Genomic DNA, 26665 nt, shown 5'->3' with positions numbered 1-26665 from the left:
TGGTTAAAATGTAAAAGAGGAGCAGAAACGAAAGTGAAAATTTAAAATCTGAAAGACAAAAATCTAAACAATTCACTAAACAGATTAAAATAATGTAACTCATGTAACCATTTTAGGTTGAGTAAATTTGCTTACTTTCACATCTTCTAAAATAAACTTTTGCAAATCTGATTAACAGTTTATTTTGCATCAGAATTTTCAATATTTTAAGTTGTCAAATTATTAGTCAGGATTGACACTGCCCTAACTCATATTAACATGAATTGACACATGAAGTTACACACTGTATGTGCTAATATTTAAGCATGGAGCTTAGCATGGATACTAGTGGGACCTTACATCACTTTTCGTACCATATATCAGATGGGCCGAAGTGTAAAATAAAAAAAAAGACTTATTGATTTCAGTATGTTTCTGTTAATGCTGAATAAGGTTTTTTTTTTATTATATGCCCCAGTAATTAGGCCACACATTATATCAATTTTTTGGCAAGAGCCAACTTCACTGTGTTAAATATAGTTATTTAGTTTTAAAATGTAGTTATTTAGTGTTATTTAGTAGTTATTTAGTATTATAAAACAGTCATTTTAAACATAAACATGCTAGAATAATTAATAGAATAAATATAAAGACTTCATGTTAATTTTGTAAACAAATAAACAAAACATTTTTTTTAGTATTTCCAGTATTTAAAGTCCCCATCCAATATCTAGATTATTATTATAGGTGTTAATTACAGAAAATCAGATGAGCTTCTGGTGGATTTGAACAAATACAAAAAGACAAATTCCAAAAAAAAAAAAAACCTCAATTCTCCTAAATATGTTTTAACCAACATCTCAATACATTTACCTTCAACTTAAAACACATTAGCTTTACTTTTTACTTGTATTAAATCTAATATATTATAGTGTTTCTTCAAGAAGCTCTTACAGCACAGTTAACTGGAATATCATCCCCCTTCTCACAGCATAAATTACTGTTTTAAAATTTGGATAAGTCTAGGTTCCTGCAGTCATAATCAGCCCTAAGACTTATTCTCAGAATTATTAGTTGACTTAGTATATTTACAACACAGACCCATATATCACTTAATGTTTAGTATCGCACTATCAAGGTAAAGGCTTTCTTTTTGAATGTGTTTTGTTAAAAAGAGCTGAGGCATGACTTCTGCTAAAATAGAGACTACAGCCCACTAACCTTTTTTAAGCTCTCAAAGGCATACATTTCCACCGGGGGTGAGACATGACACGCGGAGATGGAAGATCAGTTTCCTTAACATGCTGTTCACTATAAGAATCAACTGTCCTCTGAGTAGTTTTCTCCTCTTAATCCAAAAACTGTGTATATACGTTTTTACAGTCATTTTCTTAATCCATTTAGAGCAAAAGAGGAGCATGTGCGTGTTTTAACTTCTGAGTCACCCTATGTGTGACATTGCCAGGCATAATGGAGGTTTCCTCTGATATGAGAGTTTTTTTTTTTTTGTTGATCTGTTACAATGCATACTTATCGCAATAAAAAAAATTACTATTACTAAAAAAAATATTCCCATGTTAAACATTAAAAAAAACTCTAATTAAAAAAGCAGTCAAAGATTAAACATGCCTAATGTATATAAAAATATGTGGAATGTGTTGGTTACATAATATTTTTTGCTTGTTTACATACTTTCTTGCATCAAAATCACCAGTTGAATTGACCAATAAAAATGCTTTACAATGAATTGTAATATTTGGAGATCCAATTATTTTTCTGTGACAACAATAATTTATTATCAAAAATCCTAATTAACAATCCATCGAACAACAGAAAATTAGATACTACTTACACCATATTAGATTTTTTTTACTGATTACTAGGCATATGTAAACATATGTATACTTTAATAATTTCAAAGAAAACATTGAACATATCTTGATAAAAACTAGCATTTATTTATAATAAATGTGTCTCCCTAACACTAAATTTGTCTCATAACTGTCACTGATCATTGGGTGGTCCTTACATTGAGTGCTATGTTTTTTTTTTTAAAGATTGCTCCATGCTAATCTAAGATTAGACATTTATGAATTCATGATTCTAATCACATGCCATTACAACTTGTGAAAGTTTGAAAAAGCCCTAAATCAAATGCAGCTTATATGTGCCACCTTAGAGCATTTTACCCTACTAACTCTGATATTTTAAAAATTGGGAAAGGTCAGATTTCCACAGTATGTGCCCTTTAACAGAGACTTGTGGAAGTGCAGTCTTTTCTTTTATTCACAATCTAGTTTTGTTTCTTTTTAGCAGCAGCTGTGGCACTGGGCATACTGAGAGGAGAGGAGTGAAAGGTGAGCTGGCTCACACAACACAGACACAGAATTCTTCACAATATCCACAGAACAGTCCAGACAGGTTTATACAGAAATTTCGCATCTTCTATGTTCTAACCAGCCTTAAATTTGTGATTACTCTGAGGAACATTTTTTCTAAGTGTATTTAGAACATTTATTTTCAGAAAATGAGAAATGGCTGAAATAATAAAAACGATGCAGAGCTTTCAAACCTCACATAATGCAAAGAAAACAAGTTCATAATTATAAAGATTTAAGAGTTCAGAATTTTCAAGTAGTCTCTTATTTTTTCCAGGACTGTGTATATAGGGTTTATTTGCGGATAAAGGTCATTTTTGTTCATTTTAACATTTTTTTTTTTACATTTACAAGGTTTTGTAAGATTGAGGCTCTTGCAGCCCAAATGTTCCTCCCCTTATATAATCGACATAATAGAAACTGTACAGTTTAATACCAGTAAATTGAAAAAAAAAGAAGTTTGGAATCTGTATGCTCAATAGCATATTGCTAAGTGTGCTCTGTAGCAATATGCAACATCCTGAGCACACAGAGACCAAACTACTGTAATTAAACAATTTACTGGTATTAAACTGTACCGTGCCCTTATTTCCCATGAAGACTATCTCTCTCTCTCTCTCTCTCTCTCTCTCTCTCTCTCTCCCTCCCTCCCTCATTCTCTCTGTCCTTTATTCACAGTTGTGGACAGTGACTCGGCAGTGGAGGAGCGAGCAATGGAGATTTCGGAGAATTTTAGGCACGTATTAGAAACTTACCTCGAACCAGTGCGCTTGTATCATGCTCTGGGGGTCGTGTGTGTGATCTATGTCGGTATGCTGCTGACTCGATTAATGCAGCGGAGAAAGACACTGAAGGCTGCATTCGAACAGTTTCCAGGACCACCAGGACACTGGCTGTTGGGAAATACTAATGAAGTAAGTGTCAGACCACTTGTCCTGTTTTTCACTTCAGCGACTCGGTGTAAAAGAAGCAGACCTTAAACTCTTAACTCTTAAACCAACTTAAAATACCCAGATAGCCAGCGACTTTGGCCCGGACTCGTTTCTAAGTCGGCACTGCTGGTTTAGAGTCGCAAGCAGAAAAATACTTCTGGCCCACAGCTGGCCCAGTGTCACTTTCTGACTGTTCTACATCAGTGTCAGTGAGCAGTCGTTTTGGTGCTGGTGAAGGACTGACGCACCTGACCTGTTGATTATCTGAACACAGGTGTGTACTGGCTCAAATACGGCAGACGACCCTGTACCAGCACTGTTATAGTACACACACACGCACACACACACAGCCTGTTATAGTACTGCTTCACACACACACACACACCATACCTGTCAAGTCTCCCGTTTTGGCCGGGAAACTACCGTATTTTACTCCTCTTTCCCGCCGTCCTCCCGTATTAGTATTTTCCCGTAAATTTCCCGTATTTTATTAAAATAAAAAAATATATATTATTGAGGATACAGGGCACTGACCGCTCTGTGTCTCTTAACCAATCGTGGAGCCAGTTCAAGGAGAAGGTCCCGCCTTTCAGGAGAAACAGCCAAGGAGGGTCAGTGTGGGGAAGCCCCGCCCTCCTCGCTGTGAGTTCAGGCAGCTAGTTGGAGCTGCTGATGTTAAAACATACATGCAGCAATTTTTCTAAAAGAAAGGTAAAGGTAGTCTAATCATGGAAACTGTGATGAGATTTTTCTGATAGCTGCTTAAAAATACTCCGAAATAAAACACACAGATTAAACCTTTTAAAATAAAAAAAAATTACAGCTTGTGACTCAGTTTAACTAGAAAATGTGGAGAGGACCGACATTAACTGAACTGATCAGGGGTGGAGTGATCAAAAGGAATTAGTATTAATTAAAAATTATTGTGTAGGCCCCTTAGGACTAATTTTTACTGATGGAATATATCTGGTCCATGTCCTTTTAGTAAAAGCTCATAATACCATTTTTAGGTCACCAACAGTCATATTGCAGAATTTGTGCACTCTTTGTTCAATTTTAAATCCATTAAATAAATAAAAAATATATCATATAAAAGAGTGCATTTATTACAAAAAAAAGACATGAAATCTTAAATAAAAAAAAAGATATAGAAAAGGGTTTTTTTGGCTGTATTAAAAGAATGACATATAGGAATGTCCACAACATGTTCAGATTCTGATAATCTAATTGTAGTGTGTAAGTGGTTCACATGTGGTTATTTTAGATTTTTTGTAAACCTGTTTTAAAATGTAAGAGATACTGAACCTTCGTTGGGCTGGTGGGACGGCTTTAAGCGGACAGAGGAAAATATCCCTTATTTTTAAATCTAAAACTTGACAGGTATGACACACACACACACACACACACACACACGCACGCACGCGCACACACACACACACACCCAGAGAGTCTAATTCTATTGGCCACATTTTTCTACATGGACTGGATAAGCTGTGTGTGTGATCACGTTTAGAGTGATCTAGGTGATATTTACCTTGGTGCCCCTGCGCATCAGCCCAGTTCAACCCGTGCGGTTTCTCGTAGCACTTGGCGCGCGGATTCCTCAAACATTAAAACTTTCGTCAACTGTCAGCTATCCTGAAACCTTTGAAGTTTGTAGGTAGGTAGCAAACCTACGTACCTAAGTATTAAGTACCTTTTTTGAAATATCATTTATTTAGATTCCATGTACTTAATAAATATTTTGGCCGTCAAATATGAGTTATAACCCTATCTGTGTCGCCTCTTCAGTTAGCTAAGCTAGCTAACTTAGCAGCATATCAAGGTGATATTATCTGAGGCTAAATTATCTCAGAATGTAGCATAAACACATTTCATGTTAATGTAAATGATAATGCAGCTATAACAGTCACTAACAGACAACCAAAAAGTATGGTTTTACTTGAAATTAAAATTGTTAACTAGTGTACAAGGCCAGAACAGAAGTACTGTTTCGGTAACCTTATTTAGGTTAGCTAAGCTAATAAATAGTTAGCTTGCTAGGATAGAAACCAGCTAGTTTGCTAGCGTTAGCTTAAATGCTTTTACAAACATACATACCATAAAAGCATTTAGGCTTGCTAGTTATCCAATTTGGTAGTTAGCTGGCGAATTGTTCTTTATTAGCTAACCTAAATGCTTCCACAGAACCTTTGTTTAGATGTTGTACATTAGCTAGCTAGTCAGCTAGGTTAACTTAGTGGTTGTGTGTCTCTACAAGTCACTGTGTAATGTTTGTTTTAGCTAGCTTTTTAGTTAAATAAAATGGTGCTGTGTCTGTCAGTTAATACAAAAAATTCTTTATTCAGTAATAAAGATCAGTAATACGTTCCTGCACACTCTGCTACTTTGTTAAAAATGTAAGTACTTTATTAACTTAGCTAGCACAGTTTTATATAAACACACTCACTACTACCAAATAAGCTTTAGTCAACATTTCTCTAATTTGTAAAATCACACTAGAAGTTGTTTGTGTGTGCAGTAAGTTATATTAGTATACTAGAGACAAAAGTGTTTTACTTAAAAAATGTAAAATCAAATTACATACAGTTATCTATAACTAGACACAACAGGAGAATTTAACAGCATTAAGTAAAATAGTGGAGCTTTTCAGAGCAATTAACTTATTCATGTTTTATATTATATTTATATATATCCTAAATTTCCTTCGGGATAAATAAAGTATCTATCTATCTATCTATCTATCTATCTATCTATCTATCTATCTATCTATTGGCAGAAAATGAAATAGGAAAATCATAGATGCCTTTTATTATTGTCAGTAAATTAATATATGTTTTAATGTTGCTGCCCCTACTTTCGCTTCTGCTAGTGCCCAATTTTCCAAGTACTTATTTTAAGAATGTGATGCTGAATTTAAGATGGTCAACATTATGGCCAAAAAAAAATGGTCACAATGGGCAAACATAACAACATTATATTTGCAAATATGACTGCAATAAACATTTTTAACATTAAACTATTACTGTACTTTGATTCTATTAGTTGATAGTTGTATCTATAGAAACAAGCGTACAATTAAATATGTGTAGAGAAGGTCTAACTTGCTTTTAGAGCCTACTCAGGAAATATAAATAAGCAAAACTATACTGGTGTGTAATGCTCTCAGGCTAATGTTAGGTGTTGCATTGGACGCTAATGCCAACATGTTCTCCAAACGGGAGTAAGATATAAATTTACTGAGGAGGAGACATCAATGAATTATTAAATTATCTTTATTTTAATTGTCTTTATATTATTTTAATATCTATAATCAACACATTTTCCGTATAATTAATGTAGATGTATCTATTTATTTAAGTAGTACAGTATGGTGGACCAAAAATGACATATGTATAAATAAATAAATGCATACATGAATGTAGAAATAAATAAATACACGCATGAATAATTGTATAGTTAAATAAATAAAATAATACATACATTTCTTATTTATTTTTTATATATTTTTTAATTATTCATTTATATGTGCATTTATTTATTTTTTCATTTATTTATTTTAACATTTGTTTATTCATTGATTTATTTCCACATTTATTTATTGATTTATTTCCACATTTATTTATTGATTTATTTCCACATTTATTTATTGATTTATTTCCACATTTATTAATTTATTTATTTCTGTATTTCTGCATTTGTATGATAGTTAGGTAGGTGGTCCTATCCTCGCTCTAAAGCAGGATTAGTTTTTGAGCTGCAAAAGTGTTGGCTCTACTGCTCCTGTCTTGGCCTGCAGAATCCGTGTATCATTCGTTCATTTGATATTCAATTGAGAATCAAAATCGGAAAATTAAAAAACCAATTCGTTTTTTCGTTTTTTCGTTTTTGAATATAATACCAAAAAACGAATAACGGCTTGTATTTTGTATTTTTATTTGGTTATCTTTATTTTAATTGTCTTTATATTATTTTAATATCTATAATCAACACATTTTCCGTATAATTAATGTAGATGTATCTATTTATTTAAGTAGTACAGTATGGTGGACCAAAAATGACATATGTATAAATAAATAAATGCATACATGAATGTAGAAATAAATAAATACACGCATGAATAATTGTATAGTTAAATAAATAAAATAATACATACATTTCTTATTTATTTTTTATATATTTTTTAATTATTCATTTATATGTGCATTTATTTATTTTTTCATTTATTTATTTTAACATTTGTTTATTCATTGATTTATTTCCACATTTATTTATTGATTTATTTCCACATTTATTTATTGATTTATTTCCACATTTATTTATTGATTTATTTCCACATTTATTAATTTATTTATTTCTGTATTTCTGCATTTGTATGATAGTTAGGTAGGTGGTCCTATCCTCGCTCTAAAGCAGGATTAGTTTTTGAGCTGCAAAAGTGTTGGCTCTACTGCTCCTGTCTTGGCCTGCAGAATCCGTGTATCATTCGTTCATTTGATATTCAATTGAGAATCAAAATCGGAAAATTAAAAAACCAATTCGTTTTTTCGTTTTTTCGTTTTTGAATATAATACCAAAAAACGAATAACGGCTTGTATTTTGTATTTTTATTTGGTTATCCAAACAAAAATTGGAAATTTAAAAAACGGACCAGGAGCCGAATTTGATTTTGATTTTGAACTTGACCCATTTGTGTGCCCCGGAAGTTACTGATTTGTTTATTCTTGGTGGGTTTCTGTTGCGCGGGAGTTCACTGCAGTGTTATCTACACAGTCTGTATTGCTGTAGGCTTTGGATGGAGTTGAGGATGGAGAGTTTTATCTTGTTCAGAGGAACTAAACGCGTTGCAGTGAAAGAAGACGATATGACAACAGAAAAAATCGGCAGGATCTTTCAGGTGTTTGTCTAACGTTCCGTAGCTAAATGTCATATTTAGTTAATGTTATTCTGTGAATTGCCGCCTACTAAATATGACATTTAGCTACGGAACGTTAGACAAACACCTGAAAGATCCTGCCGATTTTTTCTGTTGTCATATCGTCTTCTTTCACTGCAACGCGTTTAGTTCCTCTGAACAAGATAAAACTCTCCATCCTCAACGGCCCTCTCCAATTCTGTGTTCGATACATGTCTTTTTCACTTAAGGTCGTGTTGAACACAGAACCTTCTAACACTCATTGCAGAACATCGCTGGATCCCCATTTGCTGCAACGTGCACGAAATCTCTTCATGCGTCTTACCACCTTCAAAAAGATCTTTAATTAGGCCAGAATGTGGTTCCAGTCCGGCCATGCTGCCTACAGCAATACAGACTGTGTAGATAACACTGCAGTGAACTCCCGCGCAACAGAAACCCACCAAGAATAAACAAATCAGTAACTTCCGGGGCACACAAATGGGTCAAGTTCAAAATCAAAATCAAATTCGGCTCCTGGTCCGTTTTTTAAATTTCCAATTTTTGTTTGGATAACCAAATAAAAATACAAAATACAAGCCGTTATTCGTTTTTTGGTATTATATTCAAAAACGAAAAAACGAATTGGTTTTTTAATTTTCCGATTTTGATTCTCAATTGAATATCAAATGAACGAATGATACACGGATTCTGCAGCGGCAACATTTTGAAGCTGTTGACCCTCATTTATTTTCAGCAGTTGTTACTGCAGTAGGGGTTATAGCCGTGATGTTGCTGTGCCGTCCCTTTGTTTCCTTCTCACTGATACCGGAAGTACAGGACGGTGGGGTGTGCGCCGGGACACACAGCAGCACAGCGGGGTGTGCGCCGGTACACCAGTGTGTACTGGTGTATGCACCACTGTCCTGTTATGTACTGGTGTGTAAAACACTGTTCTGTAGGGTGTACTGGTGTATACACCACTGTACTGGTGTGTAAAACACTTCTTTACTGGAACCCCCATGTCTGTTTTCTTGTGAATTACTGTATAAAGACAGCCGCTGTACTTCTGTGTCCCGCAACCAATCCTGCTTTAATTGCTCTAATTACCATAGACATGCAGAAATGTGGAAATAAATAAATGAAGAAATGTGGAAATAAATAAATGAAGAAATGTGAAAATAAATGAATAAATAAATGTAGAAATGTTGAAATAAATAAATGAATAAATGTAGAAATGGTGAAATAAATAAAGGAATAAATAAATAAATAAATGCACATTAATATATAAATAAATGTATAAATAAATAAGAAATGTATTTATTAATTTATTTATTTACCTATGCAAATACTTATCCGTGTATTTATTTATTTATTTATTCATTCATGTATATGTTCATTTATTTATATATTTATTTATTTATTTATTTCAACATGTATTTATTTATTCATTTATTTATGTCTATATTTATGTATTTCTACATTAATATGTGCATTTATTAATTTATACTTATGTCATTTTTGGTCCTCCATAGTACAGATCAAACACACACAAAAACCTATACAGTATGTGTGTATGTACATTACTGTGAAAATGTTTTAGGTCGATGCAATTTTCTTAAAACCAATTATCTCAATATTAAGAGAGTTTTACATAGCAAAGGTACCATGCATTAAAACAGATGCAAATAAAAATAAATACGGTAAAAAGTAACAAGAAGTCCACAGGTGCCAAACCTTTAACCTTAAACCTATTAAACCAATGTTATTCATAGTACAGAGTAGGGCTGTGAATCTTTGGGAATCCCACAATTCGATTCAGATTTGCAAATTGTATTCTGTTTCTATTTTCTTTTTTTTCCTTTTTTTTAATATGTAAAATTTATGAATTAAACATAAATTTAATATAAGTCTTTGTTTTATGTCTTTCTTTGAGCTTTTTTTTCTCATTAACACTAATTGAGTAAACAAAATACTTTATTTAAACCAATGGTAAGTTCCTTATTAGTGTTTCCTATAATAATATATAATATATATAATATAATATAATAATCATATTGATGTACTGATGTACGAAGTGGTTATTTACGTAAATTTTATGTACAAATAGCTTGTAGCTTGTAGTAGTAGGAATAACATTGTAGGTTCCTGAATCTCCTAGTTCTTAGAAAACAAATTCACCAACAGTAAAAGACAAAGTACCTTCAGTTACAAGCAGTTTGCTTACTCTATTCAGCCCAATGTTGGGCACTGGACCGAGTCCGGTGACCGAATCTCAGCCAGCTTCAAGGAGTCAGAAACCGGAAAAGGCCCAGACCTGGTCCTACGTTCAAAAAGACACTGGACCGAGTCCGGTGACCGAATCTCAGCCAGCTTTGAGGAGTCAGAAACCGAGTAAGGCCCAATCCTGGTCCTACGTTCAAAAAGACACTGGGCCGAGTCCGGTGACCGAATCTCAGCCAGCTTCCAGAACAGTCAGAAACTGAATAAGGCCCAGACCTGGCCCCACATTCAAAAAGCCACTGGGCCGAGTCCGGTGACCGACTCCCAGCCAGCTTTGAGGAGCCAGAAACCGAATAAGGTCCAGTCCTGGTCCTACGTTCAAAAAGACACTGGGCCGAGTCCGGTGGCCGGTTCTGGGCCAGCTTTGAGGACAGTCAGAAACCAGCTAAGGCCCAATTCTGGGCCAGCACTCGGTGGCTATCTGGGTATATATAGGCTAAATGTTATATACGCATTTAGTGTGTTTTAAACGACCCCTTGAACGTTCTTAGGGAACCCCCCCTAAGGACCTATCCTGTAATCAATATATATTGTCCACCTCCCTCCCCCTTTTTAAACTTTATTTTAAGGTGAATAATGATGTACTTTCTGTGTGCAGAGACCAGCATGGTGCAGTGTGTGTAAAACCTAACCCTATGTCTGACCCCACTTTGTTTTATTAACTTATTGCTAGCACTTAAGGCTGTAATAAAACCACATTGTAAGGCGAACAGCCGGAATGTGACTTTAGCATTCTTTAAATTGCATGATAGGACTTTACAGAATGCCTTAGGGTTGAATTGAGCTGTTGACAGTTCACACAGCCCTGGATATCAAGTCAAGTCAAGTAGTTATATTGACAATACTGCATATGTACAGGATATACAGAGGATTTAAATGAATTATTTATTATTCGTTACTGTCCTTCTCCAAAAACACGCAAAACAGAAAGATAAAAATATGAAAAGAATCAGAGACACTAAATGTACAATACACCCAGATAGCCACCGAGTGCTGGCCCAGTATTGGGCCTTAGCTGGTTTCTGACTGTCCTCAAAGGTGGCCCAGAACCGGCCACCGGACTCGGCCCAGTGTATTTTTGAACGTAGGACCAAGTCTGGGCCTTATTCGGTTTCTGACTCCTCGAAGCTGGCTGAGAGTCGGTCACCGGACTCGGCCCAGTGTCTTTTTGAATGTAGGACCAGGTCTGGGCCTGCACTGGTTTCTGACTGTTCTGGAAGCTGGCTGACATCTGGCCACTGAACTTGGCCCAGTGTCTTTTTGAACGTAGGACCAAGTCTGGGCCTTATTCGGTTTCTGACTCCTCAAAGCTGGCTGAGATTCGGTCACCGGACTCGGCCCAGTGTCTTTTTGAACGTAGGACCAGGACTGGGCCTACACTGGTTTCTGACTGTTCTTGAAGCTGGCTGAGATCCTGCCACCGAACTTGGTCCAGTGCCCAACACAAGTTAAGCAAAACTTTTGTAACTGAAGGTACTTTGTCTTTTACTGTTGGTGAATTTGTTTTCTAAGAACTAGGAGGTTCATGAACCTACAATGTTATTCCTACTACTACAAGCTACAAGCTATTTGTACATAAAATTTATGTAAATAACCACTTTGTACATCAGTACATCAATATGATTATTATATATTATTATAGGAAACACTAATAAGGAATTCACCATTGGTTTAAATAGAGTATTCTGTTTACTCAATAAGTGTTAATGAGAGAAAAACTTTGTCTGGAAGCTCAAAGAAAGACATAAAACAAAGATTTATATAAAATTTATGTTTAATTCATAAAGTTTACATATTTAAAAAATAAAGGGAAAAAAAGAAAACAGAAACAGATTACAATTTGCAAATTCTTTTTAACTCAATTGAATACACTACAAAGACAAGAAATTTAATGTTGCAAATATTCACTCATTTTGAATTTGATGCCTGTAACATGTTCCAAAAGTTAAGACAGGGGTAACAACATTATGCATGCATTATGAAGACCAAATACGAGAACGGAGCCCCCGGACTGTTTCTTTAACTAGCTGAGCTCTGCGGTACAGTTAAAAAGCTCCCCACGACAGTGCTCTTACAGCCTCTCCCTATTAGGCTACAGAGGGGCATGTAGTGTTGTGTTACAGTGTTTGTTGTTGCGCCGCTAAAGTATGGAGGATGAAGAAAAAGAAATCCAACTGATTTGAAAGAATCAGGAAAAAAATTGAATTGTGACCCCAAGAATCAATTTTGAATCAAATTTTGGGATTCCCAAAGATTCACAGCCCTACTTTGTACTATGAAAAACATTGGTTTAATAGGTTCGCCCAAACAAAGGTTTGGCACCTGTGGACTTCTTGTTACTTTTTACCGTATTTATTTTTATTTGTATCTGTTTTAATACATGGTACCTTTGCCAAGTAAAACTCAATATTAACTCAACTTAATATTGAGATAATTGGTTTTAAGAAATTTGCATCGGCCTAAAACATTTTCACAGTACTGTACATATACACACATACTGTATAGGTTTTTGTGTGTGTGTGTTTGAGCTGTACTATGGAGGACCAAAAATGACATAAGTATAAATAAATAAATGCAAATATAAATGTAGAAATAATAAATATATACATGAATAAATGAATAAATAAATAAATGTTGAAATAAATAAATAAATGCACATATAAATGAATGAATGAATGAATGAATAAATATTTGCATAGGTAAATAAATAAATTAATACATTTCTTATTTATTTATATATTTTTTTATATATTTACTTATATGTGCATTTATTTATTTATTCATTCATTTATTTATTTCAACATTTATTCATTTATTTATTTCAACACTTATTTATTCATTCATTTATTTATTTCAACATTTCTACATTTATTTATTTATTTCCACATTTCTTCATTTATTTATTTATCTCCACCGTCCTGTACTTCCGGTATCAGTGAGACAGAACAAAAGGGACGGCACAGCAACATCGCGGCTATAACCCCTACTGCAGTAACAACTGCTGAAAATGAATGAGGGTCAACAGCTTAAAAATGTCGCCGCTGCAGGCCAAGGCAGGAGCAGTAGAGCCAAAACTTTTGCAGCTCAAAAACCAATCCTGCTTTAGAGCGAGGATAGGACCGCCTACCTAACTATCATACAAATGCAGAAATACAGAAATAAATAAATTAATAAATGTGGCAATAAATCAATAAATAAATGTAGAAATGTTGAAATAAATGAATGACTAAATAAATGAAAAAATAAATAAATGCACATATAAATGAATAAATAAAAATAAATATAAAAAATTAGAAATGTATTTATTAATTTATTTATTTACCTATACAATTATTCATGCGTGTATTTATTTTTTATATATTTATTTATTTATTCATTTCTATGTGTATTTATATATGTATTTATTTATTTCAACATTTATTTATTTATTCATTTATTTATTTCAACATTTATTTATTTCTACATTTATATGTGCATTTATTTATTTATACGTATGTCATTTTTGGTCCTCCATACTGTAATACTTAAATATATAAATACATCTACATTAATTATAAGGAAAATGTGTTGATTATAAAGATTAAAATAATATAAAGACAATTAAAATAAAGATAATTTAATAATTCATTGATGTCTCCTCCTCAGTAAATTTATATCTTACTCCCTGAGAGCATTACACACGCACCAGTATAGTTTTTCTTATTTATATTTTCTGAGTAGGCTCTAAAAGCAAGTTATACCTTCTCTACACATATTTAATTGTACGCTTGTTTCTATAGATACAACTATCAACTAATAGAATCAAAGTACAGTAATAGTTTAATGTTAAATATGTTTATTGCAGTCATATTTACAAATATAATGCTGTTATGTTTTTTCTTTTGTATGACATGACCATTTTAAATTCAGCATCACATTCTTGAAATAAGTACTTGGAAAATTGGGCACCAGCAGAAGCGAAAGTAGGGGCAGCAACATTAAAACATATTAATTTACTGACAATAATAAAATGTATCTATGATTTTCCTATTTCCTTTTTTTGCCAATATAAACATGAATAATTTAATTGCTCTGAAAAGCTCCACTATTTTACTTAATGTTGTTAAATTCTCCTGTTGTGTCTAACAGGATAACTGTGTGTGTGTGTAATTTAATTTTAAACTTTTTCAAGTAAAACATTTTGTCTCTGTTATACACTAATATACTGCATACACAAACAACTTCTAGTGTGATTTTACAAATTAGAGAAATGTTGACTAAAGCTTATTTGGTTGTAGTGAGTGTGTTTATATAAAAATGTGCTAGCTAAGTTAATAACATACACTTTTAACGAAGTAGCAGAGTGTGCAGGAACGTATTACTGAACTCTGGAATAAACAATACAAATAAAGATTTTTTTATATTAACTCTCAGACACAGCACCATTTTATTTAACTAAAAAGCTAGCCAAAACAAACATTACACAGTGACTTGTAGAGACACACAACCACTAAGTTAACCTAGCTGACTAGCTAGCTAATGTACAACATCTAAACAAAAGTTCTGTGGAAGCATTTAGGTTAGCTAGTAAAGAGTAACTGTTTATTTTACCTTGAGTGTATTGACAAATATCTTTCAATAATGATTACTTATCTTAGTATCTATAATTACATAATTATTGTGTGAAACCTTGTATTGTATATGCATTAACCAATACTCACATTATATTTGATCATTTTTACTCACAGTGTATTTTACACGCAATTATATAAAAGATTAACCAATAATCACAATATATCCTTTACACATATAGTAAAACATTGTTTGATATGGCATGTGACTAACACAGACTTTATTATATGACAAATTAACCCACATGATACATTTACTAACACATTAACATATAACATGTGAGATGTAGCTCAGGCTTGAAGTATTTTGTTTACTGCAGGACCCTAACTAACGGTCATCAATTCGACTGGTACGGGGCTAAATTGCTACAAAAAAGGCTATTAGATCAAAGCAGCCTTTTGGTGAGTGAGTGCCTCCCTAAAAAACCTCTGCTTCAAAGCGGGGGGTGACGCACACACACAGATAGTGCCATGAGGTTCCGTTCTGGAGGAACGCAGTCAAGGTCAAACACTAGTGGTCCAGTCAGACACGTGAAACTTCAGTACTAACACGTGCATGCTAACATGAGATGATTTTAACAACGCCTCATCAACAGGTTTCACGTCATTTGGGGTATAAAACATGGAGTCAGATCAGAGGGGGGTCAGAACATATATATATATGATTTTACAGCTTGGTCCCCCCAGTTCAGAATTTCCATCTGCGCCCCTGTTTGTGTGTGTCTGTGTGTGTGTGTGTGTGTGTGTGTGTGTGTGTGTGTGTGTGTGTGTGTGTGTGTGTTTGTGTGTGTGTACTATAACAGGCTCTGTGTGTGGGTGTGTGTGTGTGTACTATAACAGGCTCTGTGTGTGTGTGTGTGTGTGTGTACTATAACAGGCTGTGTGTGTGTGTGTTTGTGTGCGTGTGTGTGTGAGGAGCAGCATAACAGCGGGAGTAAGTATTCTTACTGACAGGAGTCATCTATAACTGTAAATAAAAAGAAAATATACAAGTCAGCTTTGGTAGAAAAGTGCTAACAGTAGGGAACAGTCAGTTTTCCACTTTGTTAGTGCAGTGCTGGTACAGGGTCGTCTGCCGTATTTGAGCCAGTACATTCCTGTGTTCAGAGAATCAACAGGTTAGGTGCGACAGTCGTTCACCAGCACCAAAACGACTGCTCAGTGACACTGATGTAGAACACTCAGAAAGTGACACTGGGCCAGCTGTGGGCCAGAAGTATTTTTCTGCTTGCGACTCTAAACCAGCAGTGCCGACTTAGAAACGACTCCGGGCCAAAGTTGCTGGCTATCTGGGCAGCAAGCTTACATGAGACATTAAACACAAGACAATAGTGCAATAGTGATAAATTGAAGAGGGAATGACAGTACCATTGTAAACAAAACCCATATAAACATTAGAGGTATTAAGCCTAAGACTGGTAAAGTTAAATGAGTGCGTAAAGTTCTTTAATTGTCAGTTGTAGGGGGAAATAAAGTGGGAATTATAGCGCAAGTATAAGCAGTAGTGCAGGTATGAAGTATGTGAGTGCATGTCGTTTTTTGAAAAGTTCATGTACTGTGTAGAGTCCTGTACTAAGTTCCAGTATTGTGTTATTTTTACAGTTTCAGCAAGATGGAACTGATTTGGAGAAGATTATTACTTTTGGAGAAAATTATCCATATGCCTTCCCATTGTGGTTTGGCCCTGACATTTCAATTTTAAACATCCACCATCCGGCTTACGTGAAGACCATTCTATCATCGACAGGTGAATTGATAATTGATTGTTTTTATTTTTTTACAGCAGTCTGAGAGACAGAGATAATACCTAACACAGATCTTGTATTTTTGATTTACAGAACCAAAGGATGATATAGCATACAGATTCCTCACTACTTGGATAGGTAACATAATATATAAAAGAAAGGCATTAAGATTGAGGCCACCATCAAAGAGGTCTCATCCCAAGTCATAATACTATTACTGATTGTAATTTTTTTTATATCTAACTGATACAGCTGTTTACAATATCTTTTCAGGTGAAGGTTTACTCGTCTCTGCAGGGCAGAGGTGGTTTCGCCACAGACGACTCCTCACCCCTGGCTTCCATTATGATATCTTGAAGCCATATGTGAAGATAATGTCAGATTCTGCCAAGATCATGCTGGTGAGTTTATGTCACATGCTTTGTAACTGAGTTAATTTTTAGTTTTTATATACAGATATGCACCCACGCAACATCAGCATGTTTAAGATTTAATGTTTTCACTCTTAAAGGACAAGTGGGAGACCTATGCCAAAACACAGGAGTCCTTTGAACTTTTTCAGCATGTTAGTTTGATGACACTGGACAGCATAATGAAGTGTGCCTTCAGCTGCGAAAGTAACTGTCAGACAGAAAGGTGGGTAAAACAGAAAATAAAGTAAAAATCTAAATAAAGTAATACATAATGGCATATACTGTACTTTAAATACAAGGTACACATGTTTATAATTTTAATATTTTTAATTTCAGTGGAACCAACAAATATATTAAGGCAGTGTATGATCTGTGTGACCTGGTGAACCTCCGGTTCCGAGTCTTTCTGTACCATATCGATTTCATCTTTCACCTCAGCCCTCATGGCTACATGTACAGGAGAGCATGCAGGATTGCACACGAACACACAGGTGTGTAAATGTATTTAATCTCAGGTAAAATTAGGAAAATTAGTAGTGCTGGGCATTGTTTATTTTTACACTGACATTCTAAAAGTCATTAAACAGGAACTAGTACAGTAACTAAATTATCATGGAAGCTAAATGATGCAGCACTGACCTGTGAGATATGCATGTGGGGGCTCCTGCATTGAGTGTGATTACGGCTAGTCAAATGCTGGTCATGATCATTACCACCCACTGCACTGTCCACTGTGAATTAAGAAATGTTAAATGCTATGCCTTTCCAATGCTTAATCACCTTGCCATGAGCACACTGACCTGTGTCCATCCTTGATAACATGATAACACCTCAAATCTTATGCATGTGTGGGTGTTTCCAAGCTGTCCCCTGAGGTAACAGTTCATGAACAAATTACTTACTTGTTTCTTATTACTGTTGGAATATCAGCGTTTGTCGATCTCTGAATGTTATTTTGTACAGTAGCTTTTTTGATTTGCTTAATTTGGGTTTCTTTAACTAAACTAGTGTTTAGTCCCTGTACTGAATTGGGCAGACAAATGAAGAGGAACTAAAATGTATAAAATATGTACATGGTGTAAATTAAACAGCAAATTGCACAAATTGTCTGCTTATTGGAACAAGTGTATCTATATTCATTATTGAAGTAATTTAGTGGGTACCGTAAAAGTGCTGAATATTGATGCTCCGCCTTAACAATGAGGTATTCTATATGAAGAGTGGTCTTAATTCTGGAGTGCACTGTATTTGCATAAAGCTGAAACTAACTCCATATCTGAACTTTTCTTTTGTAGAGGAAGTCATCAGAAAGAGGAAAGAAGTTTTAACTAAGGAAAAGGAGCAGAACCTTTCTCAGAAGAAGAGGAATTTAGACTTTCTGGATATCCTTCTCTGTGCTCGAGTATGTTACACCTCTTTTATCAATATTCATGTGTAAATTTTGTGTTACATGCATGCCATAATGGGACTGCTGGGTGGCCACACTGGTACAACTGTTTAATGCTGAAAGGCTGTCAGAACAATCCTAGGTTGTGAAGTTTATGTTGTGGGTATTTCTGGCAATAAACAGCTGTTTTACTGTAAGATTAGTAGTAAAGCCCAGACTTTGAGATTTCTGCTTTATCTGTTATACATTTTGTGTAATATAATCAAACACTTGGTTAACAAATTGTCACTGTCAAATAAATACCAATAGATGTTGTCAGCAAATGCTGTAACAAAGATTGAAATAAATCTGTATATCTAATCTGTAGGATGAGCAGCAGCAGGGCTTGTCAGATGAGGACATCCGAGCAGAGGTGGACACTTTTATGTTTGAGGGACACGATACTACAGCAAGTGGCCTTGCCTGGATATTGTATGCTTTGGCCTGCAACCCTGAGCACCAGCAGAAGTGCAGAGTAGAGATCCAGCAAGCTCTGGAGGGGAAGGACAGTATAGAGTGGTATATAATTATGGAGTTTCCTATGTTTCCATTTATTACTGTTGTTGTTTTTAAAAAGACTGTACTAACAGTAACGGAAATTAGAAAGAATTACTACATTACATTACACTACATTTCAACCAGTTAGGAACCAGTGAAAAATTTGAAGATTATAGTTAGACCAATATACAGACCTGGAAACTCTAATCTTTCTGCCTCTAAACATCTGTCTGTATTTCAGGGAGGACCTTAGTAAAATACCATACACCACAATGTGCATTAAGGAATCACTACGCCTGTATCCTCCTGTACCAGGAATGGCACGGAAGTTAACCAAACCCATGACCTTCTTTGATGGAAGAACAGTACCTGAAGGTAAGGCTTTTTCCATCAAGCATTTTTGTTATCTTATAGTTAACTAATTTGATTTCCAAGGGGTGGGAAATTTTTAACACAGATCACTCTTACAGTCAACTTAAAACTCTGATAGTGATGCAACATATTGGAGCCAGATACCACATAGCATCTTCATAGCATCATTGAACTTGTAGCACTTGAACATCAGCATATTAGACAGGTGGTGTTATTGTGTGTCCGATCTACCATATCAGTGGTAAGAACACAACCGAGCATGTATTATTTGGGTGGTGGGTCTTTCTTAGCCCTTCAGTGACACTGACATAAAGGTATGGTGTGTTAGTGAGTGTTGTGTTTGTTTAAATGGATCAGACACAGCAGTGCGGTGGGAGTTTTAAACACTGTATTTACTCACTGTCCACTCTATTAGATGCTCTTACCTAGCTGGTCCATCTTGTGGATATATAGTCAGAGACAGAAGCCACAGATCACGGAACGGAAGGACCATAAACAGAAGGACTACACTCTGTAATAATAGAACTATAAAGTGCTTCTATGTATTTTCGTGAAGTGGCAAAAAGTTTATTGTCAGTGCTGTACAGGTCTGTCCATCATGGCTCTAAAAATTGCAGAGGGCTAGCATACCAAAATCATTTTAGAAAATAGAAATGTTCTTATTTAATCACAAACAATAAGAAAATGACACTGAAAAACAGCGACTCTTTAATGAATGATTCCGTTGTCTACTTTTTTTCTTCAAATATACGGTGCATTGACTTTGCATAAACAAGGCGGTTTCACAGGTTACTGAATGCATTTTATGACCTTTGTCTCACAGGAGATTTAATGAAACATTAACCAGTCTGCTTGTTTTTCTCTCACTTTATGAAAGCAATATGGAATCGTTTGTATACATCATAAAACAGAAAGGTATAAAACCTTTTTATGTTTTTAGGTTGCATTGTTGGAACCAGTGTTTATGGAATCCACCGGAACGCCACAGTTTGGGAGAACCCAAATGTATGAAATTCAACCTTATTTAAATATCTGTCTGTATTTTAGTTTTTAATTTGGACAAAAAAGGAATACAGCATTAATAAATCAAGCAATTATCTATATTAAGCTATTCATATTCAGCTAACTCATCATTGCTGATTATTATTCTATGTTTTGAACACCTTTCTGTGTAATGTTATTTCCATAGGTGTTTGATCCACTGAGATTTCTGCCAGAGAACACAGCCAAAAGATCCCCTCATGCCTTTGTGCCCTTCTCTGCAGGACCCAGGTTTGCATCTACATGAACTTTTTGTAAAACAGACAGTGTTGGTGCAAAAGAGGTCAGGTTGACTCAACTCTCACCCATAGCAGGCCCCACCCATTTATCTGATTGGAGCTTGGAGCCTTTGTGCCCGTGACCTCATTTAGTGGCCACTATGAAGCTCTACACAATAAGGCTGGCAATTTGTTGGCTCTTTGAAATTACCGCCGCACTGTGTGTAATCACCTGGTGTGTTGTGCAACACACAACTCACCAGGTGATTACACAAATGTCTGAACTTAGATAACTCTATACTGTGTTTGTCTACGCCGCAAAAAATCCAACTTAACAAAGTTTGACTAAACAAAAGTCTGAGAAACAAGTTTGAGTTGAGTCAGCAAAAAAACAAAATGCTGTTAGAGGACGTCAGGGAACAAGATTATAGACCTCCACAAGACTGGAAAGGGCTGCATAACCATTAACAAGAAGTTTTTTCAGAAGATAATTAGAAAATAGAAGAAATTAAATATAAAAGTGAATTGCCCTCGCTCTGGAGCTCCATGCCACCTTGTGGGTAAGGATGATTCTGAGAATGGAGGGATGATCTTGTTAATGATTTCAAGGGAGCACAGTTACCAAGAAAAGCTTTAGAAAGACACTTCGCTCTAATGAATTGAGATGTGTGCAAACCTGCTGACCCACTAATAGTCAGATTGGATTGCACTTATTCTTTTGACTGTATGCAAGTGTTCAGTGCTTGTTGCCAACAGCCAGCACCAGTGTTGTGCCAAATTCTGACTCCCACCCAGAATCAGACGCCACACAGCATTATGGGCATAAGAGATTCCACTCACAATATCTGTTAAAAAATTCAGAATTCAAATTCAGAACTGACCAATAAGACTCTTAATATGAATGTAGCCTCACTCTAGAATCACATTACAAGCAATAATATAGCCATTACAGGTGCTGATTATAAATCTGAAATATTTGTGCCATTCATTGCAGTTATGTTAAATTCACATGACTAATATATTGTGTAATGTATTAAATGCAGGAACTGCATTGGGCAGAACTTTGCTATGAACGAGATGAAAGTGGGTACAATGATGACATTGAAGAAGTACATTCTCATCCAGGACCCAGACCACGTTCCAAAGATGATCCCTCGTTTAGTGCTCAGATCCATCAATGGGGTTAACATCAAGATCAAATTAGTTGAGAACTAGATTAAGAGAGACAATATCCTTATCACTGAAAAGCCCCAAATATGGTCCCTGGAGCATATCTAATTTTAGTAAAGGTGCAGCATAATCTTTATTAAGTAAATATATAATATTTAAATCTTGGGTGTTGCAGTATTGATCTGTTAGTTGCTGTAAATTCTTAGTGTGGCTTTAAGCAGTTATATTAACTTTAATGTGTTTTTAAATAATCAGTTTTTTTATAATTAACTTTTATGGTGTAATTTTTTAAATGTGAAAACAAATCTGTTATATGATACTGGAATTTAAAATGCTGTGCATGTTGATAACACAACTCTATTTTCACGTTGACACAGCAGTATGTTGCATTTGTATATGTATGTCAAAGAACAGCTTGTGTTTACCACTTTGTTAATTATTTAACTTGGCAGAACGTCAGGTCTTGGTAGAACTAGCTTTTTTAGGTGTATCATACAACTCTTTTGTATTCAAAATGAAGCATATACTTAATAATAGTGTCATTAGGAGAGAATTAAGCTCTTTAAGAGTAGTTTTACAGGCTGATCTAATTGTTTACTTGTTTAGAGAGCAAACATTTGACACTAAGACCAAATGTATATTACATTTATGTGAGTGAAAGGGCAAGCCTGGGGCACCATATGCAGCTGTGGAAACGGACTTAAATACTCATCCTAAACTGGTTAAATGAAGAAAAAAGTGCCCACAATAAAACTGACTTTGAAGTTTATTGTCAGTGTATTTCATGATATAAAAGCAAAAATATACCAAAAGACAAAATGTTATCTGGATACAATCAAGAATTGTGTGACAATCCTAAAGTTATAAAAAAAGTTCTTCTTGTTTTTCTTTATTTTACCTCAATGTGTTCTAGTGTGGAGAGAGTTTAGCCTTATGGGAATACTGCCATCTAGGGACTGAAGTCAGGCATCAAAAATATATATTTTTTATATAAATGTCTTTTATGTGCCTAAATAACCACCTTTTCCTGCAATATGAATCTGTGATGCCCTTATATAAAACTACCAATAATTGTTGCAAGCCTAAAAGGATTTATGTAGCACTGAATTTAAACCCAATTTGGTCACCCATTTCTTTAGCTTCTAGCCCTCACTGGAAATCTATCTACATGTGTAAGAATTGTTTGTCCAACGTCAAAGTAACCTTTAAGGGAATGTCTGGTAGCCCACTGATAGAGAAGAAAACACAAAGTATTCAAAAAGTTCATCAATAGTCTCACACTTGAGTCCCACAGGCAGCTACAGAAGTAACGATGGTGTTGGCTTTTTGCCAGGCCATGCTTCTTTGGCATATTTTTTCTTGCGAGGCTCATTGAGACCCTCTGGAGCAAAGGGGCCCATTACAGGGGTGGGATTTAGGATAAGAGGAGGCAGAGGAGGCTCTGGGGCCAAGTTCACCTCGGGGGCAGGGTTGGGTAATGGGAGTCCTCCCAGGATGGCGGCTCCACCAGCGGCCCCTGTGGAATGGGCATCATGGCTTGTGGGTGGGAGGTCTCCGTACAGGCCTGCTCTTAAGGCAAAACTCTGAACATGCCTTGAGTCTTCTATTCCCAAAACATTACCACTCTCCATTTTCTTCTTCTGTTGATGCAACAAAGAAAAAGCACACAGCTGCTGTTACAATTATCTCATAACTAAGCAGACAATAATTGGCAAATAAAGGTGCCTTAAAAAAAACTACCTTCATAGGAACCACAGCAGTTTGTATCATGTTTCTAAAGCGTCCAACAGATGGGTCAATGTCCTCTGTAAGATAAAATGAGATTTCTTTTTTACTCAAAGGGAATTAAAAGCATTAATGCAAGTGTACAACAATGACAAAGACTACATATACAAGAGAGGTCAACCAAAATAAGAATTTAAGAAGAGAGAGAAGAGTTATGCTTGCCTGGATTAATAATCTCATCGTCTTCATTAAAGCTCACTCTGGAGCTTTTCCTTTTCCTCTTGGGTCTTGGGATATCCAGATTCCCCTCCTCTATTGTCAGAACAGAGATGCGTTTGTTGTGCGCAGTGTTGAACTCGGTCAGGTTCTTCCATGATCCAGAGAGAAAAAAATTAAACACACACAAGCAAGAATATGGTACTTTTAATGCTTATACCAAAAAAAATACTCTGTTTCAACAGGAACATTATAAAATATGTTAAAGTATAGGTAGAAAAAAAATATATTTACACACCTCCAGCTCAGTCTCTTCTTCAGGAAGACCTAGCAGTCCTTTCAGTTCCTCATCATCTCCTGCTTTGTCCCCCGTCCCCACATTAGCCTGGCTCTGGGGTTTTTCACGAATGGTGTAGACACGTGTGGAAGCCCCGAAAGACATAGTAGAGTCAATAGGAACCTGCTGAGGCTTGTGAGGCTCCAGGCGAATGTGTCCGAGGAAGGTGCCATGTGCTGTTGGGAATGAACAAAAACCTTTACAGTTCTGTTTATTACATTCTGTACTACAGTATGACAGATATTAATTTTTGTTGGCTTTATTGGCACGCAAAGACTTACTGCTGTTGAGGTCAATAAGAAAAAGTCTTTTTAAATGTTTGTGGTAGACAAGGGCAGCATGCACTCGAGAACACGACTGATGATCAATGGTGAAGTCACAGAGGTCCGGGTTCCTCCCAAACAGGTAATACTTCTTTTCATCAATAATCAGTTTCTGTACCAAGACAACATTTTATCAGACAGTTGAATTTTGAACATTCAGTGTGTGACCTACCACATAACAAATAAACGTTAGTATAATTAAATTTAATCGCATATAGAATGCAGGATATTAAAACTGATTCCACAATGTGATCTTTACAAACACAAGTTGCTTAATATTTTTTGAGATGTTGTAAACTAGACCAATCTCACACATGCACATGATGTATCCCTGAGTCATAACACCCGAGAGAACAACTTCGCACTCGGAGCTTAAATCTCAGAGCTTATCTCTATAGCACCATTTTGAGCCCAACAGCCACTGATGTGCACCAGTACTAAAAACAACTGGGCAGCAGACGGTCAGGTTAGTATCTAGTGCATTTCTTATTGTCCTGTAAGGAACTGCATTAATGTACTGAATTCATACATTACTATTATTATTATTATTAGTAGTAGTAGTATTTTTAAAATGGTATGTCTGCAGATAAAAATTACTATCCAGAAAAATCCAACACTAGTAGTAGTAGTATACCTCAACTAGCTTATCTCCTTTTACCACATCCAAATGTAGTCCTGGTGGTGGTTTACCTGCCCTAAAAAATGTAAATAAAAAACACATTACTTCTACATGCAAAACAGTACAACCATTACATAGTAAACATGGGTAAATGTATCAGATATCCAGCCTAAACTAAGATTTTCAGTTTAAATGAAAATTCTAGAAGTTGCAGAAGTACTATGGCGTTCTAAAAGTACTGACAATATCTTTGAAATATAAGAAAGATAAAATAAATAACAATAATAAAAACAAAACATGGGTTGGCGATCTGGTAAAAATATTGCATCACAAAAAAAAAATTGAACAATACAAAACATTTATCACAATATTTTAACACAGACAAAAGGCACCGGCAGCTTCTTAAATGCTGACTTAGGAAAAAATACTTAACCAAATAGAACTAGTTAAAGCATGAAATATTCAATGAAAAATGTATGCAACACTGGACTGAAATACATTTTTAAGCTTATTGAAACTATGCCACAGCGAATGCGTGCAGCAATCAAAGTTAAAGGCGGTCCAATTAAATATTAGTGTGTGACCTTTTTTCTTTGGTGGTAACTTATATATGCACACAAACATACACACATATATACATACACCCACACATTTAGGTTATTTAACTAATGCAATCAGATTCTGGATCATCTTTTAGACACTTTTGGTGTTATTTTGTTATTAAGGTGTTCTTTGTGGAGCAATTATAGCTAGATAGATTGAATCTGAGAGAATCAGGTAGGTTAAGGTAGACTGATCTAAACTGAGGTTTTCTCATATTTAATAAAATCAATCATTCCGGCTGTTTTAATGCTCATTAATTAAACGTCTCTGTTTTGCAGAATGATAAAAACTGACTGCACCAGTGAATAAATAAGCTAGCGTTAACTTACTGTAAGCCTCGACTGCTCTGATACAGTTCACACTAGCTGTGAAAACAAGCCCAGCCTGTTTTTAGCTGCAGGATCAAAGCCTCAGCTGAACATTAAATAATTTCCTCAATTTTCTACAGAAATGACCCGAAGCAGCGTGGGGACGAGATCAGTATCCATGAATTAAAGCACGAGTGGCAAAATCTCTACAGTGTTATTTTTATCAGCAGTAGCTAATGTTTTCGCTACTGACTTGCTAGCTTAATAGACTAGCATGCTAGCTAACCAGTTAGCAAATATGCTAACATGCAGCTCTTCGACAAATATGATGTCCTAACCAGCTATTCTAACCGAGCTAAAGAACCCCAGTCCAATCCTCCGACTCCCCGCCGAGTAAACCCCTCACTCCTGCAGAAACAGGGCGCTCCCTCTTACCATGAGGGACAGTCAAACGCTGGAATCTCTGCAGCTGTAGGTTTAGCCATCGTGCTTCAGCTACATTCTCCATTCATTAAACTACAGCACTGAGGATAATCTCCCCTCCGCCCCCCTCCTGCCCACTCACTGACTCCCAC

General features: G+C 35.4%; 2 protein-coding genes and 1 non-coding gene across 3 annotated transcripts; 1 reads left to right on the top strand and 2 right to left on the bottom strand.

Annotated features, from left to right (window-relative positions):
- Window positions 1-2235: 2235 nt before the first annotated feature.
- Window positions 2236-22728, top strand: LOC103026527 (cytochrome P450 4B1). Its single transcript, XM_007249603.4, has 13 exons — window positions 2236-2336; window positions 3036-3271; window positions 16679-16823; window positions 16915-16959; window positions 17095-17222; window positions 17333-17457; window positions 17571-17725; window positions 18530-18636; window positions 18989-19179; window positions 19400-19533; window positions 20471-20535; window positions 20720-20802; window positions 21833-22728. Exons 2-13 carry the CDS (start codon window positions 3071-3073, stop codon window positions 22002-22004), a joined length of 1551 nt encoding a protein of 516 aa, XP_007249665.3. The 5' UTR covers window positions 2236-2336; window positions 3036-3070; the 3' UTR covers window positions 22005-22728.
- On the bottom strand, window positions 22708-26665 carry ppp1r8b (protein phosphatase 1, regulatory subunit 8b). The gene is made up of 7 exons (XM_015605884.3): window positions 26526-26665; window positions 25195-25255; window positions 24519-24672; window positions 24199-24413; window positions 23907-24051; window positions 23700-23764; window positions 22708-23599 (listed from the first exon to the last, which is right to left on the bottom strand). Exons 1-7 carry the CDS (start codon window positions 26573-26575, stop codon window positions 23258-23260), a joined length of 1032 nt encoding a protein of 343 aa, XP_015461370.1. The 5' UTR covers window positions 26576-26665; the 3' UTR covers window positions 22708-23257.
- LOC125802846 (small Cajal body-specific RNA 1) lies at window positions 24882-25043 on the bottom strand. Its single transcript, XR_007439896.1, has one exon. It is a non-coding gene; the product is annotated as a small Cajal body-specific RNA 1 (non-coding RNA).

This window comes from Astyanax mexicanus, chromosome 6 (assembly GCF_023375975.1).
Source record: "Astyanax mexicanus isolate ESR-SI-001 chromosome 6, AstMex3_surface, whole genome shotgun sequence".
NCBI classification, from domain to species: domain Eukaryota; kingdom Metazoa; phylum Chordata; class Actinopteri; order Characiformes; family Acestrorhamphidae; genus Astyanax; species Astyanax mexicanus.
This window is presented reverse-complemented; position numbering and strand designations above follow the sequence as displayed.